Genomic DNA, 19282 nt, shown 5'->3' with positions numbered 1-19282 from the left:
CACATTTAAACTGTTGCTCATCCATCGCTGCAGTCTTACAGTTCTCCCAAACCTTCATTTGTCTGTGTCCAGTCCACATGTTACTGCAGCCTCTGCTGCTCGGTCCCAGGCTTCAGAGGCGTTTGGCATGGGGAGGACTCGGCCAAAGGCTTCAGATGGGTCAAATGTAGGGAAGGTGATGGGGAAGGGTAGGAGTGCAATCACCTGTCCAATGTAAAAAGGGAAATGGGGAGCAGTCCATTACGAGACTTCTGACAGAACGGGGCATAAACAGAACAGGTGCCAGCCTTTTACTGCCGACTCTTCAGGGAATCCACCAACCTGCAAGCAGTGAGAGTAAACAGAGTTCAGAGGAGAACACGTAAATGATATCCTTCCTTTAGTCTCATTGCTCTGTGTGATTAGCAGCCTACCACTCCATAGCCTCGTCCAGCCCTGTGCCTTTGGTGGCTGAAGTCTTAAAGATCTGCCATTTTCTGTCTTTAAGGGCAGGCAGGCCCAGGGCGTTGGCCACCTCGGTCGGTGTCATGGCCTGATCCATGTCCTGTTTGTTCGCAAACACCACAAGGATCGCCTTCTTCAGCTCCTCTTCCTGAACAAGACATGGTCACAAAACTCCAGCGTGAAAAGTGGACCTTTTTGTTCAAACTTTCAATAAGCAGCCGCTGCACATTATCAGACAAACGGAAACAAATGACGGAAGCCGTTTACAGCTCCAGCTGCTGGGTTCATTATCACCTGCTAGCTGACAGTTAGCACACTTACCTCCAACATAGCAACCAGTTCAGACTTCGAGATGCCCATCCTGTCACGGTCACTGCTGTCGACGACGTAGATGACTGCGTCTGTGTTTGAGTAATAACAGCGCCAGTAGGGCCTGTGAAGCAGAAAATTAAATAGAAATGCTGATAAACTGGAGACTGAGACAGGTAGGATGAGAGGAAGGAACTCCATCAAAGAGCGAGTGAGAGGTGGAGACTGAGTGCAACAATCCAAAAATAAAGATGAAGGCAAAGATACCAAACACTTGGAAGGTAAAAACACTGAGAAAATAATGAAAATGAATGATGGCGAGCTAAGAACACACCAGCTTCTTACAGCAGTAATCTGTGTATGGTCTCAACCAAAGATGAAATTGTTTTGCTTATTCAAATGAAAAGAAAAATGTAAATCTCCAGTTAGAAACACACGCAGGCCTCAATTCTCTACTCTTAACAAATCCACAGGAGGCTGTTTTCTTGCATTTTCACAGCACCACCTACCTGATACTCGTCTGTCCTCCCAGATCCCACACCTGGAACTTCAGGTTCTTGTATGTGACCGTCTCAACGTTGAAACCAATTGCTGCCGACAAAAGAAAATATTATTCATATAATCAAGTTATGCACTATAATAACGAGATGAGGAGAAAATGCATACTGCAAAGATATTTGTGGTGCAGTTTAAAGATGACATAGAAAGACAAATAAGGCTCAATATTAAAACACTTTATTTAGGAAAAGAAATACGTGAAAGCAGCTGAGTGGCTCCAATCACTTCAGGTGTATTTAAGGGTTTTTATTGTAATGTTTTATCCAACGGTTTCCCGTTTGTTATGGGAAACAACAAAATACCCTTATCTTTAAATAACAGGTAAATAAGTCAGGTATCTTACAAAAAAAGAAATAAAAAGATTCTCACTCACTGACGCAACATGGCTTTGAGGGAAGTTTGGGTGGAACTGTGATTAAGAACTACTAAAAATGTAAACAACCTGTGAGGTGAACTTCACACACAGAAGATAGTTTGAGTTCTTAAAACTAAATGAACCAAAATCTGATTAAAACCAGTCTCGAGGTCAGCTGAACATTTTTGGATATTTATGGTGTTGATCTCGATTGATTTATACAGACACCTCTGTCTCCATAGCAATACATTTAAACCTTTTCTGTCCCAGCCACAACTCAAGTCAAGTCAAGAGGCTTTATTGTCACTCCAGCCATGTGCAGTACACAGTGAAACAAGACAACATTCCTCCAAGACAAGACCACGGTGCTACATATAACAGACAATCAACACAGGACTACATAAAGCGCAATGTGCAAAAATTGCAACAAAAAAACCCCAAACCTGTATTCATATCTACTTACAGTAGCTTCCATGTCATCTGACATGCTGCCAAGTCAAATCCGCTGTGATTGCATAAAACAGGTTTCTCACAGAAGGGATGTTTGGGGTCAGAGTGCTTCGTTAGTTTGCTCGGCTCGCTGGCCTTTGATGTGTCAAACTCTGATAACTCCCACTGTCTGGCAGTTGATTAAAGGCATATTACACGAATTACACTGGTTCTCTCTTTTTCTCTCACTGAACCACATTACATTTTCTTATCATTCGCCAACATAAAACCTGAGCCATGGAAATCAGTCAGGCCATTCTTTGCCAAATGCACTAATTTTATCTGGCTGTGGATCAGGTCATCTGTGCTGGAGATGCTGGGTTATCTTAGCAGGGAGGTAGGGCTGCCACGATTAGTCGACTAGTCACGATTACGTCGACTATTAAAATCGTCGACGACTGATTTAATAGTCGACGCGTCGTTTGAAGCTTTGTAAGATCACAAAAGACGCAGGAATAAGTAGCAGGATTTAAGAGTTTAATAACGGACTGAAACAGAAGATGGCAGCACTGCACGTACAAGGATGCCAGCTCCCGTTAAACCCCGAAGAAGAAGAAGAAGCAGTGTCCCAGAATTCATAGCGCGGCCCTGCTCAGTAGTGATGGGATTTCCGGCTCTTTTTAGAGAACCGGCTCTTGAGGTTGTTTTGTTGCTTTAATTAATTTATTATTAACAACAATATAAAATTATGCACAAAAGGAATTACTAATGTAAAAAAAAAAAAAAGTGGTTTTATTTATATGTTTATATATAAATATATGCGGTGGCCCCTAGAGACAAAGCACGTACAAATGAAACACTTAAAGCTGTAAGCTAATGATAGTTATATAAGAGCAGATGCTGCTGGTGCAATAAGCTGTACATTTTCCGTCCAGTGTATGCATGATCTGATTAGTCGACTAATCGCAAAAATAATCGGTGACTAGTCGACTATCAAAATAATCGTTTGTGGCAGCCCTACAGGGAGGCACTTCATGTAACAGTTAAATCCACCTATAATATCTCACCACTGTTCCAAAATCACAGTAGAGGTGACCAATCATAAAACGGTTTATGTATTTCCACCAGCACAGCGTACCACATAATTGCTGGGCCCAAAGTCAGTGGCACAGTTCTTTGCTGCATGATTTATCTCACATGGATATCAAAGCTACTTGTGCAAGTAATGCCATGTACAAATCATTGGCAAACCTGTCAAAATATTGACTGGCTTTCAAAAGACACCAAGGCAGAACAGGCTCTGCATCAGCACCGCGCTGGTGGAGCATGTCTCATACGGGTACAGGTGGAACAGGCACTGCAGCATTTTTCTTCACAATAACAATATCGGTAGCTTTTTTTCACTTTGAATTACTGGAATGTGGGAGGAGGGGAGGGGGTGTGGTATCGCTTATACAAATATTATTCAAAGCAGAAAAACAGCAGGAGTTTGGAGCTCCTGAACGTCAGGCACACGAGTGTGAACTTGACACAGCAGGAAAATGAAGGCATAAAGACATTCAGCTGCTCCCTTTTTTCAAAGGCGTCACTATAGCAAATCTATACGTGGAGACCCACATTGTATATGGCAGATTTAATGATGGATGCCTCCCAGGCTTGGGAATACCACAGGAGAACACTAGCTTGTGACTCCCTTGAAGCTGGGTTTGACTCCCCTCTTGATATCAGTCTAGAATCTCTAAGGTGAATACGTTAACCGCTACACTATGGAGCCACTAAATGTGCAATCGAGATACAGACAAAACAAATACGTACTGGGAATTGTGGTCACCACCTCTCCAACCTGCAGTCTGTACAGAATTGTGGTTTTCCCGGCACCGTCCAAACCCAGGATCAAAATCCTCATCTCCCTGGTGCCAAACAGGCCAGAGAAGAGACTAGAGAAGAAACCACCTGAAGAAGAAGAAAAAGAAAGGAGTAGTTAGAAAAAAGGATGAATGTGCAGAAATATTTACTTTTCATCAAACACCTAGTTCCCTTGGATTCTTAGGGGTAGTATTGCTTTTTCTTTTTTAACATTGACAGAGTGCTGGTGTTGTGCCAAAAAGTCATTTCCGATGTTTATGTGTTTTTTTTTTAATGTGTAATGTCTCTGCTTGCATTGGTTAAAAGATTGTAGTCAACAGGATTTATATGGGGTTTTATGAAAAACAGAGAAATTAACTCGAAAGTATCTTTATGACTTTGTGACATTGTACCCACATTATAACCGATCCAGACCTTTTTAGCCACTTCAAATATCTTTATACAAATATTATGTTATATTTGTTGCAATTTCTCCTACCCCTTTATCCATATCCTTCTTAAAGGAGACAATTTCAATGTCAATGATAGTTTTTAACTGGGTAAATAAAGGATATATAAAAGTCACTTTGCCATAAAGTGATTGCAGCTTCTCCCTTGTGACAGGAATATTGTTTGTATCTCAAGATAACTTAACTTCACTCATGGCTATGGATAAATTTGACATATGTTTAACATAGTTATTTATCTAATTGTAATGTTATTTAATCATTTTTTGACAGACGATCACTTTTTGGCACAACACCGGCCAAAATAAAAATCTTCATCGACAGAGACCAAGCTAGTAGTTAGCAAAGCCCGAGATTAATTGCAGAGTGTATTAATGATAATACACATACATACTACATACTGTAGGTATACTGAACACGTGGGAGCTTAGCTGCAGATGCTTTAACGCAAAGACATAATTGGACAGATAAAATCATGCCTTTTTATCACAACCATAAATGAACAAACAGGTACAGAATACCAAATACTATACAGCCCCCAACAATGGACGCAAGTCTTTGCTTTTCACTTTTAAGTAGGTGAAAATGTATGATGCCCTCTGCGAGAGATTTCACTGCTTCAGTTCTTAAAATGTTTATGAAAATGTATATAATTTATGATTTTTCATAAGCTGTGTAAATTATAAAATAAAAGCAATTTCTAGTGGTTTTAATTTATCGTAAGCGCCTTGAGACAACTATTGTTGTGATTCGGTGTTATAAATATAAAATTGATTTGATTTGACAAGCAGAAGTGACCAAAAAGGCGAATATGCCGAATACATTTAGGCTTGTAGTTCTTTACTCTCTTCCTGATTTCCATGGAAGCTACTAACCGATTTACTGTCACTGTCAACCAGGCAAACTGCAGTTAGCTTAGCTACACACAGTGTTATGGAGTATTGGTATTAGCAGAAAATGAAATGCATGTCATCATTCATGATCAATGCCAGTATGTTCATGTTTTAATTACAGCAGAACTGTTTGGTCGGGGAATATTAACAACATGCTGTTAATAAAGAGCAAAACATATTCACTGTAAGTTGCTAATTTTGGCAGGCAAGCTAACTGGCTACACTCGCACATTAAATTAAACAAACAGGGATATACCGGGATATAATCATTAATACACACGGAGATTACATGTAACTACACAAAATCACGTTTTGCTGAGCAATTGTGAAAATACTCACCCATTTTGATAAAGCCAGGGTCCTTATTTCCACACTAAAGTGCCAGATTTCACAGGATGCGGATCTTCTTCCGTGTGGTTGACGTGTCGCTGAACGACGTCACCAACTTGTCGCTTGGAGTTTGCTTAGCAACATTCGTCACACACAAAAGCGCTAATAAAATATAAAATAAAGAAATCGCGACAAATGGAGCAAACTTCAGTAACTCTGGCTAATAAATTAATAATTTGACCGTTTATAAAAAAAATATTACTATAAAATGGTGTCGTATTGGCTACGCTGCTTTATAAAAATATAATCGTAGTGATCGAAAGTGCGGCACGCGAAAAGAAGACGTTAAAGCGCAGGCTACATTCAAGAAGACAAAAAGCAGTCGCGTTCCTAACTGTTTTGAAGCCAGTCTCAGCCAAGGGAATGTGACAAATAAAATTGCGAAGAGTTTTGAACGCAACTCGCATTAGACGAAGGAGTTGCCCTCTCTGAACAGCATCAAATTTATGATCACCAGATACTGGAAAGATTTTAAAGCTAGGCTTTCAAGCTGCTAATACGTAATGTTTATTTAAAACGAGATGCAGCCGTTATGAATAGCCGTTATGAATTAGGAGTAACTTCGCTGTGAAGAAATTGCTCTGAGTTCTAGTTATCCACGAATGGACCTGGTCACTGTCGGCTGAGACATCATTTACAAATCCGCGGTGAGACTGAGGCGGGACCGCCAGGATGGTGGAGCGGTCGGACCGAGCCCCTTTGCTAGACTGGGAAGAGGTTCCGTCCGCGGAGAAGACCGGAGGTACTTCTCCGACGAAGGAACGACTGTCGAGTCCCTCCAACAGCCGTGCCTTAGGATGCTCCGCGCCCGGGTTTGGGTGGAGCAGCGGACCAGGGGGTCCCATTGCCAGCAGGTCTGTCTCCAACGCAGACGGCTGCAGCGCCCCGCCCGCGACCTCCAGCGATCTGGTGGGTACAGACGAAGCGCTGCCACCCGACAAGGAGGAGCATCTCTCGGATACAGGACCGAGAGAGGTGTCGCTAGAAGACAGGATGGTGAAATGGGAGGAAAAGGACCAGATAGTGTCGGTGTTTGTGGTTACATTCAATACCAGATCAGGTGGGACATCAAATGTACTTATATGGAATTTATTTAACCTTATAAAAACAAATACAGGCAGGCTTTAAAAGAAGGGCAATGATCAGCTTATAGACAGGTCAGAATAAACAGATGCAGCTTTAAGTGTTGTGTCTGACGCTCAGAATGACCAAGTCTGCAGACCACCACAGGTGTGGCTTTTTCTGACCTGCAACAGTAGTTTGGAGACATTATCTAAAGGCACGACATCTTCTGCAAGCCTAGTGGCAGAATAAGCCATGACAAAATGTCAGGAAGAGTGCTGTGGTAGAAAATCAATCAGCTGGTGCTTTATGCACAGTAGAGCCATACATTTTTAATGACAGATATGTTAAAGACAGGGGCGAACCCACTATGAAACAGTTACTTAGGAGGCAGGAGATCAGGTTACGATTCACTGGATTTAAGGCTTCATGATGATGCTTTGGAGGCATGCAGTGCAGGATATTCCCTACAGGGTGGAGCTGGCCACTTTATGATTTTGCGGTGTCTGGTTGAGTGAAGACCAGGAGCATGGTGTGATGAGAAGTTTTATTTTCTAGATTTGACGAAAATAATCATAAGTACCTGTGTTACAGGGGCTTCACTGAAAGACCTCAATTAGAAACCAGCAAGCTACCAGATAAGCTGAAGCTGAATCAGTTCCCAGTTCCCACTCATCAGCGTTACCGTGGACTTCCAGGCCACTCATGACCCGATCCCACATGCTTGCTTATTGCTGGAACCACGTGATAATACATTTTTATCTCCACAATATAATTTCCAGTTACATCATTCTGTTAAGGAGTCTAGTCTGTGGTATGATAAAAACAGGATGACACAAAAGATGTTCATTTGTAGGATTTTAAAAGAAAACCAGATCAAACGAGCAGCGGCACATTGGACAAATTCTTCTTTAACCACCACTTAGAAACATCAGTGCCCTTCTAAGTCGAACGCCACCCAGATATGTTTATAAAGGAAGGATGCATCAATATAGAAGTATAGTGTCTTATAATGGTGGAGTTGTCACAACATAATATAATGGCAAATATTTTTATATGAAGTCAAAGGAGCTTGCAAAGAAAAGTGTCTGGACTTCTTGAAGTTGCTTGAAGACGTTTCACCTCTCATCCGAGAAGCTTCTTCAGTTCTAAGATCAAATGGTGGGGAGTCCCAGATTTAAACCTAGTGGGAGTATCTCCCCACAGAGGGACAAAAGGACCCCTGATGATCCTCTAATCGCCTGAGCCAAGGTGTGAAACTGGGTGTGGGTCCCAATCATCAAAACTGGATTATAGATGGCAGACAATTGGTGTCGTAAACCACCGCCTCTGTTCAAAGATGGTCGCTCACAGTGGACATAGATGGCTTCTTTCACTCCTCTTTCAAACCATCTGTCCTCTCTGTCCAAAATGTGAACATTGGCATCCTCAAAAGAGTGACCTTTGTCCTTAAGGTGCAGATGGACTGCTGAGTCTTGTCCTGTGGAGGTGGCTCTTCTACTGTATGTTGTGCCATGCGCTTGTGAAGTGGCTGTTTGGTCTCTCCAATGTAGACGTCTGGGCATTCCTCGTTGCACTGTACAGCATGCACCACTGATTGGGACCCACACCCATTTTCACACCTTGGCTCAGGCGATTAGAGGATCATCAGGGGGTCCTTTTGTCCCTCTGTGGGGGGATATTCTCCCACTAGGTTTAAATCTGGGACTCCCCACCATTTGACCTTAGAACTGAAGAAGCTTCTCGGATGAGAGGTGAAACGTCTTCAAACAACTTAAAGAAGTCCAGACGCTTTTCTTTGCAAGCTCCTTTGACTATGATGACCTGGATGACTGAGAACCTTCACAGACATTTTTATATGAAATAATCAAAATCATTATTTGTAAGATGAAATTATTTACACATACATATACAGTTACTTACAGTGAATATATTTATTTTTGTCATTACTCATATTTTGAGTGTTATTCATTATTCATCACATATCAAAGAAAGCAAAGTTACTGAGGGAGTTATTATGATTATTTACCATGATTTCATTCTTAAAGCTTCTATGCACATTACTGTAACATTGTTAGAATATCGATGTGTATATATATTTTCTTGTGACACAGCTATCTATACACTACACCAGTGAAACTAAAGGATTCCCCGTGCTGGTTTGACCTACCACCTGGTATGGCCCGGATCTGGCCCCACACAGTGTGCTTACACATGGCCCACATACTGCGAAGAATGACGGCCCTTTGGTGGCCCAGATCTGGTTTGACAGATGGGGCCCACACATGGGCCAGCACAAGGCCAGCTGCAGACACACTGGTGGTCCTGTGCTGGCCCATATGTGGACTACTCTAGCAAACCTGATCTGGGTCACCAAAGGGCCGTCATTCTTCGCAGTATGTGGGCCATGTCTAAGTTGTGTGCAGCCACGGGCCAGTTGTAGACACACTGCTGCTGGCCCTGTGCCGGCTCAGAATAGTTTCAGCTCTGGTCCCAGATGTCAGCCTAATGTGTACCTTAATCAAGCCATGTAAAAACAACATGTGCCAGAACATGCAAAACAGTGCAAAAGTAACATGACAAAACTCTGTTCACACAGTGAATGGACTGATTCTTATATAGTGCTTCTAGTCTCCCTGATTACTCAAAGTGCTCTATACAACATGCCACATTTACCCAATCACACACTTTCTCTAAACTGAGTTCTTCCTGACTACATTCATACTCTTGACATGCAGACTAGAGGAGCCAGAGATTGATCCACCACATACGTCTTATCATGCCAGAAGTCAGCCAGCAGTGCCGGCTTGATACCAGATCCGGGCCAGACCTGCTTGCTATGTGGGCAGACTCACTTCGGCGTGACTCCCATTGGCAGCACTTATCAGATGGATGAGAGCGAAGGGAACTGAAGTGAAAAAATTTGTACTGGATAAAAAGGTTAATAATGGAAAAATGGCAGACAGTGAGGAACAGCAAAGTAAAGCTAATTACTTGAACTGATATACCGTTATAATTGGAAAATAATAACGCGTATACAGACAAACAACATGGTGAATAAATACATATATTTCTCCTCAAGTTATAGAAATATATGTGTCCTCTGGATCTTGTGGTACTCTGCAAATATCTAATTTTAATACTTTATAGTGTTTTTTTGGAAAAGGCACTGAACTGAAGTTATATAACATGAGTTCTTCATCAAGGTTGTTTTCTGATACACAGCATTTGATGTCAGATACGAGATGAAGCGCCGTTTTATGACTCATTCCTTACATCGAAATGAAACATAATAACACAGAGGCAGATGGACACATGAAAAAAAATCATCATTAGTTTGTACTTGAAGGTTCAGTCCCTGAGCTCATATGTGCTCATGTTAGTAAATAAAGCAGTTTATCGCAAATATGCTTATGAAATTTGATTTAGATTATCGTGCAATATATTGAGCATCACAGAATCGCTGTATTGTCGTTGTGGGCAAGTGTTCGTGGTTTTCATTGCTGAGTAACTTCTCTCGTATTTTGTATCTGGTATGTGGATGTGTTATTTGGGCAAATGTGTTCCTGGAAAGTGTAAGTGTCCTAAGGTGCACCAGGTCCTAGACAGAATTCAATATAATTCAATTTTAGTCATATAGCATCAAATTACTGCAACAGGTGCCTAAAGCTGCTTTATAGCAGCTTGAGGCTATAAAGCAAGCTTGAGGCTCAAGCTGCTTGAGGCACTCAGACGACCCCCTATGAGCAAGCACTTGGCAACAGTGGGAAGGAAAAACTCCCTTTTAACAGGAACAAACCTCAGGCACACCCAGGCTCAGTGTACAGGGATTTTGTTATTCCACCTATAATAATGCTGTAGGATGCTGTGAGAACGTTTAGACAAAATTTGGATTTTAGGATAATTCCTCCCGGATGTTAGTTGTGCATCCACAACCATAGATCATAGATCAAAGCAAAACCAGATGTTTGTAAAATTACTTTGACTTTCCATTCTTAGCAAGACCCTTGAGTAACATCTGGTCCATACACCTAGCACTGCATGAGAGTCACAGTTAAACACTTGAAGTCACTACCAGCTGTCGGTAAAGCATCTTTTCTTCGTGGATGACAGACACCTGCAACTTCATATTAAGCACTGATCAGCTCATATTTCAGCAGAAACTCTTACGCAGAGATCTCATGATGAGATTGAAAGGCACACTGGCTGAGTCACCTTCGGTTTCTCAGCTCCTGTCAGCTCATATTTGCTCAGCTGCGTCAACCAACAAGTAATGAATTCCAGGGAATATAGTTGGACTCCTGAAAACACACTGTCTGTTCCTGTATCAGCCTATATCCATTTATTCAAGTTTTATCATTATTATTGTCTCTGTGCTGTTTGGGTGTGATAGGAAACATGCTGGAGTGGTGTCTGCCCAAAGACATGGACCTGGATGGAGTGGAGTTCAAAGCCATTGCCAGCGGCTCCCACCGAGTCAGCACAGACTTCATGTAAGGATCAGTATCTGTGTCTTTTACACTCTTACACAGCCGAGTCGCTAATTTTAAGTATTAGGATGCACCCCCATGTCCTCATCCTGGCAGGACAGAGCCGAGGAAAGTGTTGCCTGACAAAAAAAAAAAAAAAGGAACAGCCATCTGGCAGCATCTTTGCTTTTTCATGACTCACGGCCTCATCTGTGTCCCTCTCCCCTCTTTCCACAGCTACTTCCGTAAGGGCTGCTACTTTGGCCTCGCCTGCTTTGCCAACATGGCAGTGGAGAGCACGGTGGAGAGGGGGGCCAGGATGAAGTCGGTTGGGATCCTGTCTCCCTCCTACACCCTGCTCTACCGCTACATGAGCTTCCTGGAGCACCAGGTCAGGTAAGAGCACTGAGCTTGTACAATGGAGAGCTCTGCTCATCAAGATCTATGACTTTCTATCAACGAAACATTTAGACCAACCAACTGAGCGTACTTTTTAGTTTTTAGTAAAGAAAATAGCATATTTTTGGGAATTGTGGGTCACTTTTTTTTATATTGCACGTTTAAAAGCAACAGAAGTTTACCCAAAGTGCACATGAATTAACAATGTAATTATCCCTGCAGTGTGCAAGCAGGGGGCGGGGAGGGGGGGGCTGTTTTCCTATCTGTTTTTGGCCCAGCACCTATCCCCTTTCTTTGGTAGGAGTGTGCATGTATTTTTCTAGCTTTCATAATATTTTGAATAGAGAATACTTCAAAAACAGTAATGCCAACAAAATAAGATGAACATCAAGCTACAGTTGAGAGAAATATAAAACCCCTACCGAACGGACACAAAATGCAAAGGAAACTTTTTCAAAGACAGTGGAAATTGGAGTTATGTGATGTGATGCCTATTTTGAACTGGTTTAAGGCCAGTGAGTGAGTGACTTTTTGTTTATGATGAAAAGAGTTGACCTTCGTTTTAGTCGACTGTTCAAGTTGAACTCTAAGAAAACTGGTTTGAAAATTTAAAAGGACCTAAAATGGAACCCTGTGGTACACCTCAATTAATGTTACTTGTACACAACATGTAATTACCTGTAGTGACTGAATGCAGTGTTGATTAAAAGTCTTGACCCCCCCCCCCCCTTCTGTTTTTTTTCTTCCTAATAGCCAGACTTGTAATTTTTTAATGTCTGCTTAAACAATAGTTCTGCAGGGTTTCTGAAGGTCTTTCAACACATTTCCTTTGGAGTTTCACTGCTTTTTAACTCATTTTTAGTCCTTGTACCCAACCGTTTCAGGGGAATGTTTTTAAGCCACTTGACACTTTTAATTACTCAACTATCTAAACAGAATAACCAGAGTTTTGTCTAAGCATAACACCCATCTTCAGATACTTTTGTTATCAGCAGCACGTCACATAACACATATTTTGTTCACTTTTTTTTTTTGTTGAATCTACAAAAATGCCAAAGATAAGCTTGAAATAAGTTTGCAAACTAAGTCAATCACAAAGGGTCATTAGCTGAAAATTTGGCATATCATGGCACTGTGTGCAATGCATCCTTAAAAAAATCTGGGGAAACTGGATAAGTGAAGGATAGGAGAAGAAGTGACAGGGCTAAAAACTAAATGCAGCAGACAAACAGAATCTGAAAGTCATGTCCTCAAGGTCAGTGTCAACATTTTCAAATTCCAGATGACTAATCAAACAAATGATAAGAAAGCTTAACTTAGAGAGTTCAGGCTAAAGAATAAAGGTGGGCATACCAAATATTAACTTTCAATCAAGAATTTGTATTAAATAAAGTATTTCCTGTTATGATTGGATGTTACAATAAATTCCTGCACCTATTACCAGTTGTTCTATTAAAAAAATATAAAGAAATGAGGACGCAGTACTGTAGGTTCTTTTTGGTCACTTGTTAATAATCCAGATAAATGAAAGGATAAATATATCAGAAGAAGGTTTTAATCAGACCACATGTCTTCTCCCAGAGAATAAGTATGTCCTGATCTCAGATCAGATGTTTAAATGTCCATGTTTCAAGTCAGTGTTTCTCTCAGTGCTGAGATCAATCGATAAGATAGTGAGAAGTCATAAATTCAGCAAATCTTCCATTTTGAACAAACTGCAATGAGTTATTCATTGATCGATAAATGTTTAGTGTTATATTGTGTCTTTATTAGAGATTAGACTCACCCTGGGTCAGTATGATTATTCGCAACTAAATGTAGCATTAAGAAAATGGCAGATTTTGGCCAATTCTGAGTGAGTTTTGCTCACTAGAATAACAAACGGTTTAAAAAGATTATCACTAAGTGTCCTACAAAGAGATAACATCAGTGTCTCTACAGCTATTTTTGGTATGTGGAATTGAATCTTGTGCTTGGCAGCAATGAAGTGCTAATTTTCACCTCTCTTCACTGTTAATCTGTGCAGTTGTGCAGAGTGCCGTGCAACATGCTCTGAACAGAGATACCCTGAGTCCATGTGCACAAAGACTAAATTGGCACAGAACCAGGCTTCCTTGTTGATCCTCTGTCATGTGATCTGTACCAGTGTATCCCGTACAGTCTTATCGCCTATAGTTCACCTCTCATTGTTATCACACAGTGCAGTTTTGGTAAGGAGCTGCAGAAGAGCAGTGACACTGAGACTAAAGGCTAAACGATCATTTCTGTATATCATTATTTCATTAATCACCAAAAAAAAAAATCAGTAGCTTAACAGTGAGCATTCAGTGTCCATGTTTCCTTTCTGTGCTGAAACAAGTCTGAAAAGATGTAATCATAAGAAATTTCTGCCTGATGTGGGTGTGCAAACTTGGCTAGTGGGAACACCCTTAGCACACAGACACACCTGGTGCAGACTGGTGTGTTTGCTGTCGAGCAGCTGCACAGGGAGCAGTTTGGGGTTAAGGACAACGTGGAGGAGCCGGCGGCGCTGTTTTACTTCCACCGCTCAGAATCGCTCGATTTCTTCTATACAAATAAGTGAGAGCTCTACATGCAACAGAAGACACCGGCTTGCTTACAGCAACAGCTCGCACTTTCCATGCTTCCTGTTTTCTCTGAAAAGAAGCACATTCCTCCAGACAACACTTCACTTCCCTTTATTGTTACTAGTGGTGTGCACAGGCCCTTTTACTCCAGTGCCTCATCCCAAGCCGTGCCACACTTCCTCCTCAGCAGCTCCTCGAACACGTCTCCCTCTGTTCTCGGACTCTCTTTCTCCCTGCTTTCCCTGACAGTCCTCTCTTCCTCTTTCCACAGTTCCCACACCCTGGCCTCTCCTGGCCTCCAGTCATGCAGCGGTCATGCTCTTTACTCACCAATTCCAACATAGCTCACACCACATTCCCCATCTGCTGGCTGCCATTGTAGTCGTCTGTTTCTTACATAATGGCCTCTCTTGCTGGTCACAAGGCAATTAAGATATTTAGCAATTTGCGAAGAGTTTATCCCGTTTCCCCCCTCGCTCGCTCGATCTCGCTGCTTTTTTAAACATGTTCTGTTATTTGTTTTCTCTTTGCACTCGCAGCTTGTGGAACTCATTAGTTTTGCAGGGAAAAGCTAAAAAAAGAAAGGTGTGATGAATGAAATTGTGTCTTGGCATAGAGTAACTGCAGCCTGAAAACTCTAAGCAACTCCCACTGCAACACAAAACACATTAAAAACATTTACAGGTGATAAATGTGACCCTTTATCTTGTAGTAAAACCCGACAGTGGAGCCAGAGCGACTAGAATTCTACCTTGATTTGAGATTAAGCACAAACAGCTACTTGATAAGTACTTACCCTGCGTGATGAAGTTAACCTTTAAGGCCTATAACAAGATTCATTGCTGAAACTACTGTTTGACTAGTTGAGTCACAGAAAATGGATCCACAGTAGGTTTACAACAACAATAACAAAAAAGATTTATTAGGCCAAAAAGGAGCATTTGGTAATTTTTGTTTCTAATTTGGAAGAAATAAAATTTGAAAAAAAGACATTATTAAATCATTTCTGAGGTTCAGGAGTTAAGAAACATGATCAACTTAAAGTTTAGCTCAAATCCATGAGGAGTAAGCTGCATATTGGGGAAAAAATTAATGAGCTAGTGTGACTTTCCCCCTTTTTTGACAGAATGGTAGCTTTGGCAGCACAGAGTAAGAGTTCAATGCAGTTTATTAATGTTAAAACTGAATATATTACATTGCTGTTCCAATCTAGTTTATCAGTGAAAACTCAATGAAACTCATAGACTGTATATAAAAGATGGATGCAGTTGCCCTAACTTCACCCACTACCCCTGGTAAGCGTCAGCATTATCATTTTGGCTGCTGCAGCTGAGGCAGGTGCTAAGTTATCAGATAACACCAGCTAGCTGATGTAGACCAGATGAGTGCATGATAAAGTTACCAGTTGAGGGATTACAGATTTTAGCATTTCTGCAGTGACTTCATTTTACAGAGGTTCCTGCCACCAACAACACTACAAATTAAATAATCAGCTGATCTGAGCAGGGTAAACAATTGAATAAATCACTGAACATAACACGTTTTTTTAGATAGCTTTTATTTCTTTCATGTGTGAAAGAAAAAGATATTGTCTGAAATATCAAGATATCAGACTTTTAAATCACCAAATATTGGTATCAGTATCAGGCTTCCAAAAATCCGGTTGGGCTCAATTTATCCTGATGTGCTAGACTAAGGTTGATACTACTTGGAAAGTAAGTCCTGAAAAAAATGTGAATAGCTTTCATTTGGCAGCTTTAAGTTAGTTATTGAGACTTCTTGGTAGCATTTTCTTTCCCTCAGACTGACGTCCAGTCCACCGCATATTGATGGGAATTTGAGCCACATGAAAGCATGATTTAAGGGCCATACAGAAATTCATTTGTGTAACAAAACCTGCAGATGATCATTTGTTTAACAACACCGCTGCACTAATGAGTGAGAGTTATGTGTTCCACATTTTATTTTGAAATCACGGCTCGCTCTGATGAACAGTGTTTGCGTTTTAACTTAATTAGCTGATGGCCTGAGCAGCACCATCTGTGCAGACACAGAGCAGTGAACTGATTTGAGACGGTGTCTGTTAAACTGATCATATGGTATCTGCATTTCTTTTTTAATAACCCGCTGTTTTTTTGTGTGTTTTTTTTACCTCTTTCTTTTTTTTGGATGCCATTGTTACCTTTCTCTAGGCTCCAGCTTCAGTCCCCGGGCCACTACTCTCACCTTGAGGCCTTCTATGAGGACAAGAGAGCACTTCTGCCCCCTAGTGGAGATGCTGTTGTCACTGCGTTACCAGCCAATGCTTGGAGTGCAGCAATCAACCACAGCATGCATCCTGAGATGAAGGTGGGATGGACCATTTTATTCCTAAAACAGCTTAAATGATTATTTGTTCTTCAGTAATGCATATTTCTTCACTTGGATACATTTGGAGCAGATCACCCACCCGGCCGGCTGCATGTCCCACTTCATTCGCTTCTTCGGGGAGCAGATCATGGTACTGTGGAAACTGGCTCTTCTCCGCCGACGCATCCTCATCTTCTCTCCTCCACCCGTGGGTGTGGTCTGCTACAGAGGTGAGAAACATCTGGATGAAGGTTGACTTCCCTGTTATTGCTTGTCATCTGGTCCTCAGCAAGGTAGTGAAAAATGTTTCTTTCCGGAAATGTTAATCAAGTCCTTAAAAAACAGAATCAGCCAATTAAATCTTTGTTGTTTACTAAGCTGTCACGGTGTGGGGATTTCACATCACAGGACAAACAGTTCCTTTCCAGCTGTAGCAGCTTTTGTTAGCCCACACACACACATCACGCGCACATTACCTGCTCTGCTCCTCTCGGTCTCCCCCACACTCGTGCATCATTTCTCTAATTTCTCCCTCCACCCCGTCAGTGTACTGCTGCTGTTGCCTGGCAAACATCTCTATCCCCGGGGTGGGCGTGGCCGTGCCCGAGTTCCGGCCCTTCTTCTACGTTAATGTGGCTGATATCAGCGCCCTGGAGAACGAGCTTTCCTATGTCGCGTGTAAGTAGATGCTCAAAATAAGTTGACGTTTGTTAAAAACAAAAGGCCTCACTAAAAAACAGACTCATCGGGCTGATGTGTAACCAGGAGAGCTGAGCATGTTCGTAAATTTGAGGGATTCTGCATGTTTGTATGTTTAGGCACCACTGAGAAGATCTTTGAGGAGAAGAAGGATCTGTACGACGTGTACGTAGATAACCAGAATGTAAAGACCTACAGAGACGGCCTGAAGCCGCTGCTCCGCCTCAGCACAGCCGACAGGGAAAAGTATCGTAAGCTCACCGAGCAGAGGTAGGCTAAAGTCTGCTTTTTAAAACATTAACAGGCTCAAAAGTTTGAGTTTTGTTTTGCTTTTTACAAATATTCTTCTTCACTTGGTAAATCTTGCTAGTACGCTTTTAGCTTCAGAACGGCCTTAGTTTTTCATGGCATACCTTCATTAAGCTGACAGGAGTGACTATCGGTGCGGTCTTCTGCTGCTGGAGCCGATCTGCTTCAAGGTTCAATGAATTGTGTGCACAGAGATGCTCTTCTGCATACTTTGGTTGGGCCCAGCAGGTATTTGAGTAAGCTCAGAGCAGTCTGGACATTCTCCTCTGACCTCTGACCTCCGTACGGCATTTTTGCTCACAGAACTGACCCACTGCTGCCCCTACTGTACTTACATGTAGCAAAAGTTAACATGATAACCCAGGAGAAACAGTTTGCAGCTGTAGCGTTATGATTTAACTCTATACATTTAGTTGTGCTAATGTTGGTGGTTCGGACCTGCTGGCTGGTGGGGTTAGCATGTTAAGCCTACATACAGCCTCACACGGCTGCTAGCCTGGCCTTCGTTTTACTGCTAGCAGCTGCATGTGTGCACGCTGGGATGACTTTGTCTTATGAGAACCTCTGTAAATTGTGTGTGTGTGCAGACAGATGCTGCTGTACTCCCAGGAGGAGAATGGAGACTGTGTGTCCAGTGAAGAGGATCTCTTTATTCTGTGAGTACAGAGCAGTTTATTTAATCGGTCTAGTGACTAACTACAGTACTCGGAGCAGACACGGCTCTATCTTATGAAGATTGTAGAGAAAGAACAGTGAACAGGCAGTGAGCCTGCTTTATTATCCTCATGGTAGCTATTACGTGTCACAGAGGGTCGTTTTGTGCTGATTTTGTGATTTCTCCACAGTTACTGTTATGAATAGTGGGGGAAAAAAGAACAGATTGAACAGATTTCAGTGACTGACTCGTCTGCCTTGTCTGCCTGGTCTACCCGAGGTTTTTCCTGGAACAGAACAACAGGATTTTCCAGACGCTGAGCGAGGTGGCAGGAAGCCCCGACCCCACCGTAACCCAGGAGAGCGTGAGGGCCATGGGCCTGGATCCGCACGGAGACAGGCTCTTCCTGCTCCACCTTCTGGAGATCTACGGCTACGACACCCTGCTGGTGTCAGAGCAGCTGTGCTGCAGCTGAGAGTCGCCACTGCTGGTTTTAGAAGGTGGGCTGACTTGCCTCGAGCCAACTGAGAGTGCTGCACTTCATGGAGTCTTCAGGACAGTTTGAGCGTCCAGAAACGTCTCTGGAGCTTTTGTTTCGTTTTGTTTTCTATCTCCACCTGCTTCTTTTGTTTGCTGTAGTTTTGCTCCTTCATAACCTGTTGGCAGGATCAACAATAAGTCAGCTGCTGTGGTACAAACGAAAGTAACGTAGTTAGTTTTACTCAGCACAGCTTCACAGAGGAGATAAAGTCACTGTTTGAATTTCTCAAACTCGGCCGAGGAAAGAAACGCGTCGTTTGAACACCGTAGGAAGCCTCTCCGAACCCAGGATCGATGATATAACTGATGCTAAACTGGAACAAACAGAACTGGGGCATCTAGTGGAAGATGAAGACAGAGAGATGGAAACTTTTATTCAAACTTGTTCAAACTGAAAATTAATGTATCTAAGTAAAAGAGTTAGGGTTGTTGTATAAAATATCGATTTTTCCTTTATGTGTCGTGTGTCCATGTGTGACTGGAGGGCCAAATTTCAGGCCACTGTTGCTCTCCTTGTATCAA

The 19282-nt window shown here is 42.0% G+C and overlaps 2 protein-coding genes across 2 annotated transcripts in view; one reads left to right on the top strand and one right to left on the bottom strand.

The window, feature by feature from the left end:
- The window catches only part of arl1 (ADP-ribosylation factor-like 1), a gene marked incomplete in the record, with an annotated part of 6477 nt that extends 679 nt beyond the window's left edge, over positions 1-5798 (bottom strand). Inside the window, 6 exon segments of the mRNA XM_005939247.3 lie at positions 1-321; positions 414-592; positions 766-877; positions 1263-1344; positions 3911-4048; positions 5640-5798. Coding sequence (XP_005939309.1) covers positions 291-321; positions 414-592; positions 766-877; positions 1263-1344; positions 3911-4048; positions 5640-5643 — 546 coding nt within the window.
- A 138-nt stretch (positions 5799-5936) lies between these two features.
- LOC102304914 (DENN domain-containing protein 11) lies at positions 5937-19210 on the top strand. The gene is made up of 9 exons (XM_005939248.3): positions 5937-6750; positions 11146-11245; positions 11459-11617; positions 16401-16557; positions 16649-16787; positions 17104-17235; positions 17376-17526; positions 18153-18221; positions 18500-19210. Exons 1-9 carry the CDS (start codon positions 6363-6365, stop codon positions 18693-18695), a joined length of 1491 nt encoding a protein of 496 aa, XP_005939310.1. The 5' UTR covers positions 5937-6362; the 3' UTR covers positions 18696-19210.
- The last annotated feature ends 72 nt before the right edge of the window (positions 19211-19282 follow it).

The sequence above is a fragment of the Haplochromis burtoni genome, unplaced genomic scaffold, assembly GCF_018398535.1.
Source record: "Haplochromis burtoni strain Fernald_Lab_line unplaced genomic scaffold, NCSU_Asbu1 Contig_267, whole genome shotgun sequence".
In the NCBI taxonomy this organism is placed as follows: Eukaryota; Metazoa; Chordata; class Actinopteri; order Cichliformes; family Cichlidae; genus Haplochromis; species Haplochromis burtoni.
This window is presented reverse-complemented; position numbering and strand designations above follow the sequence as displayed.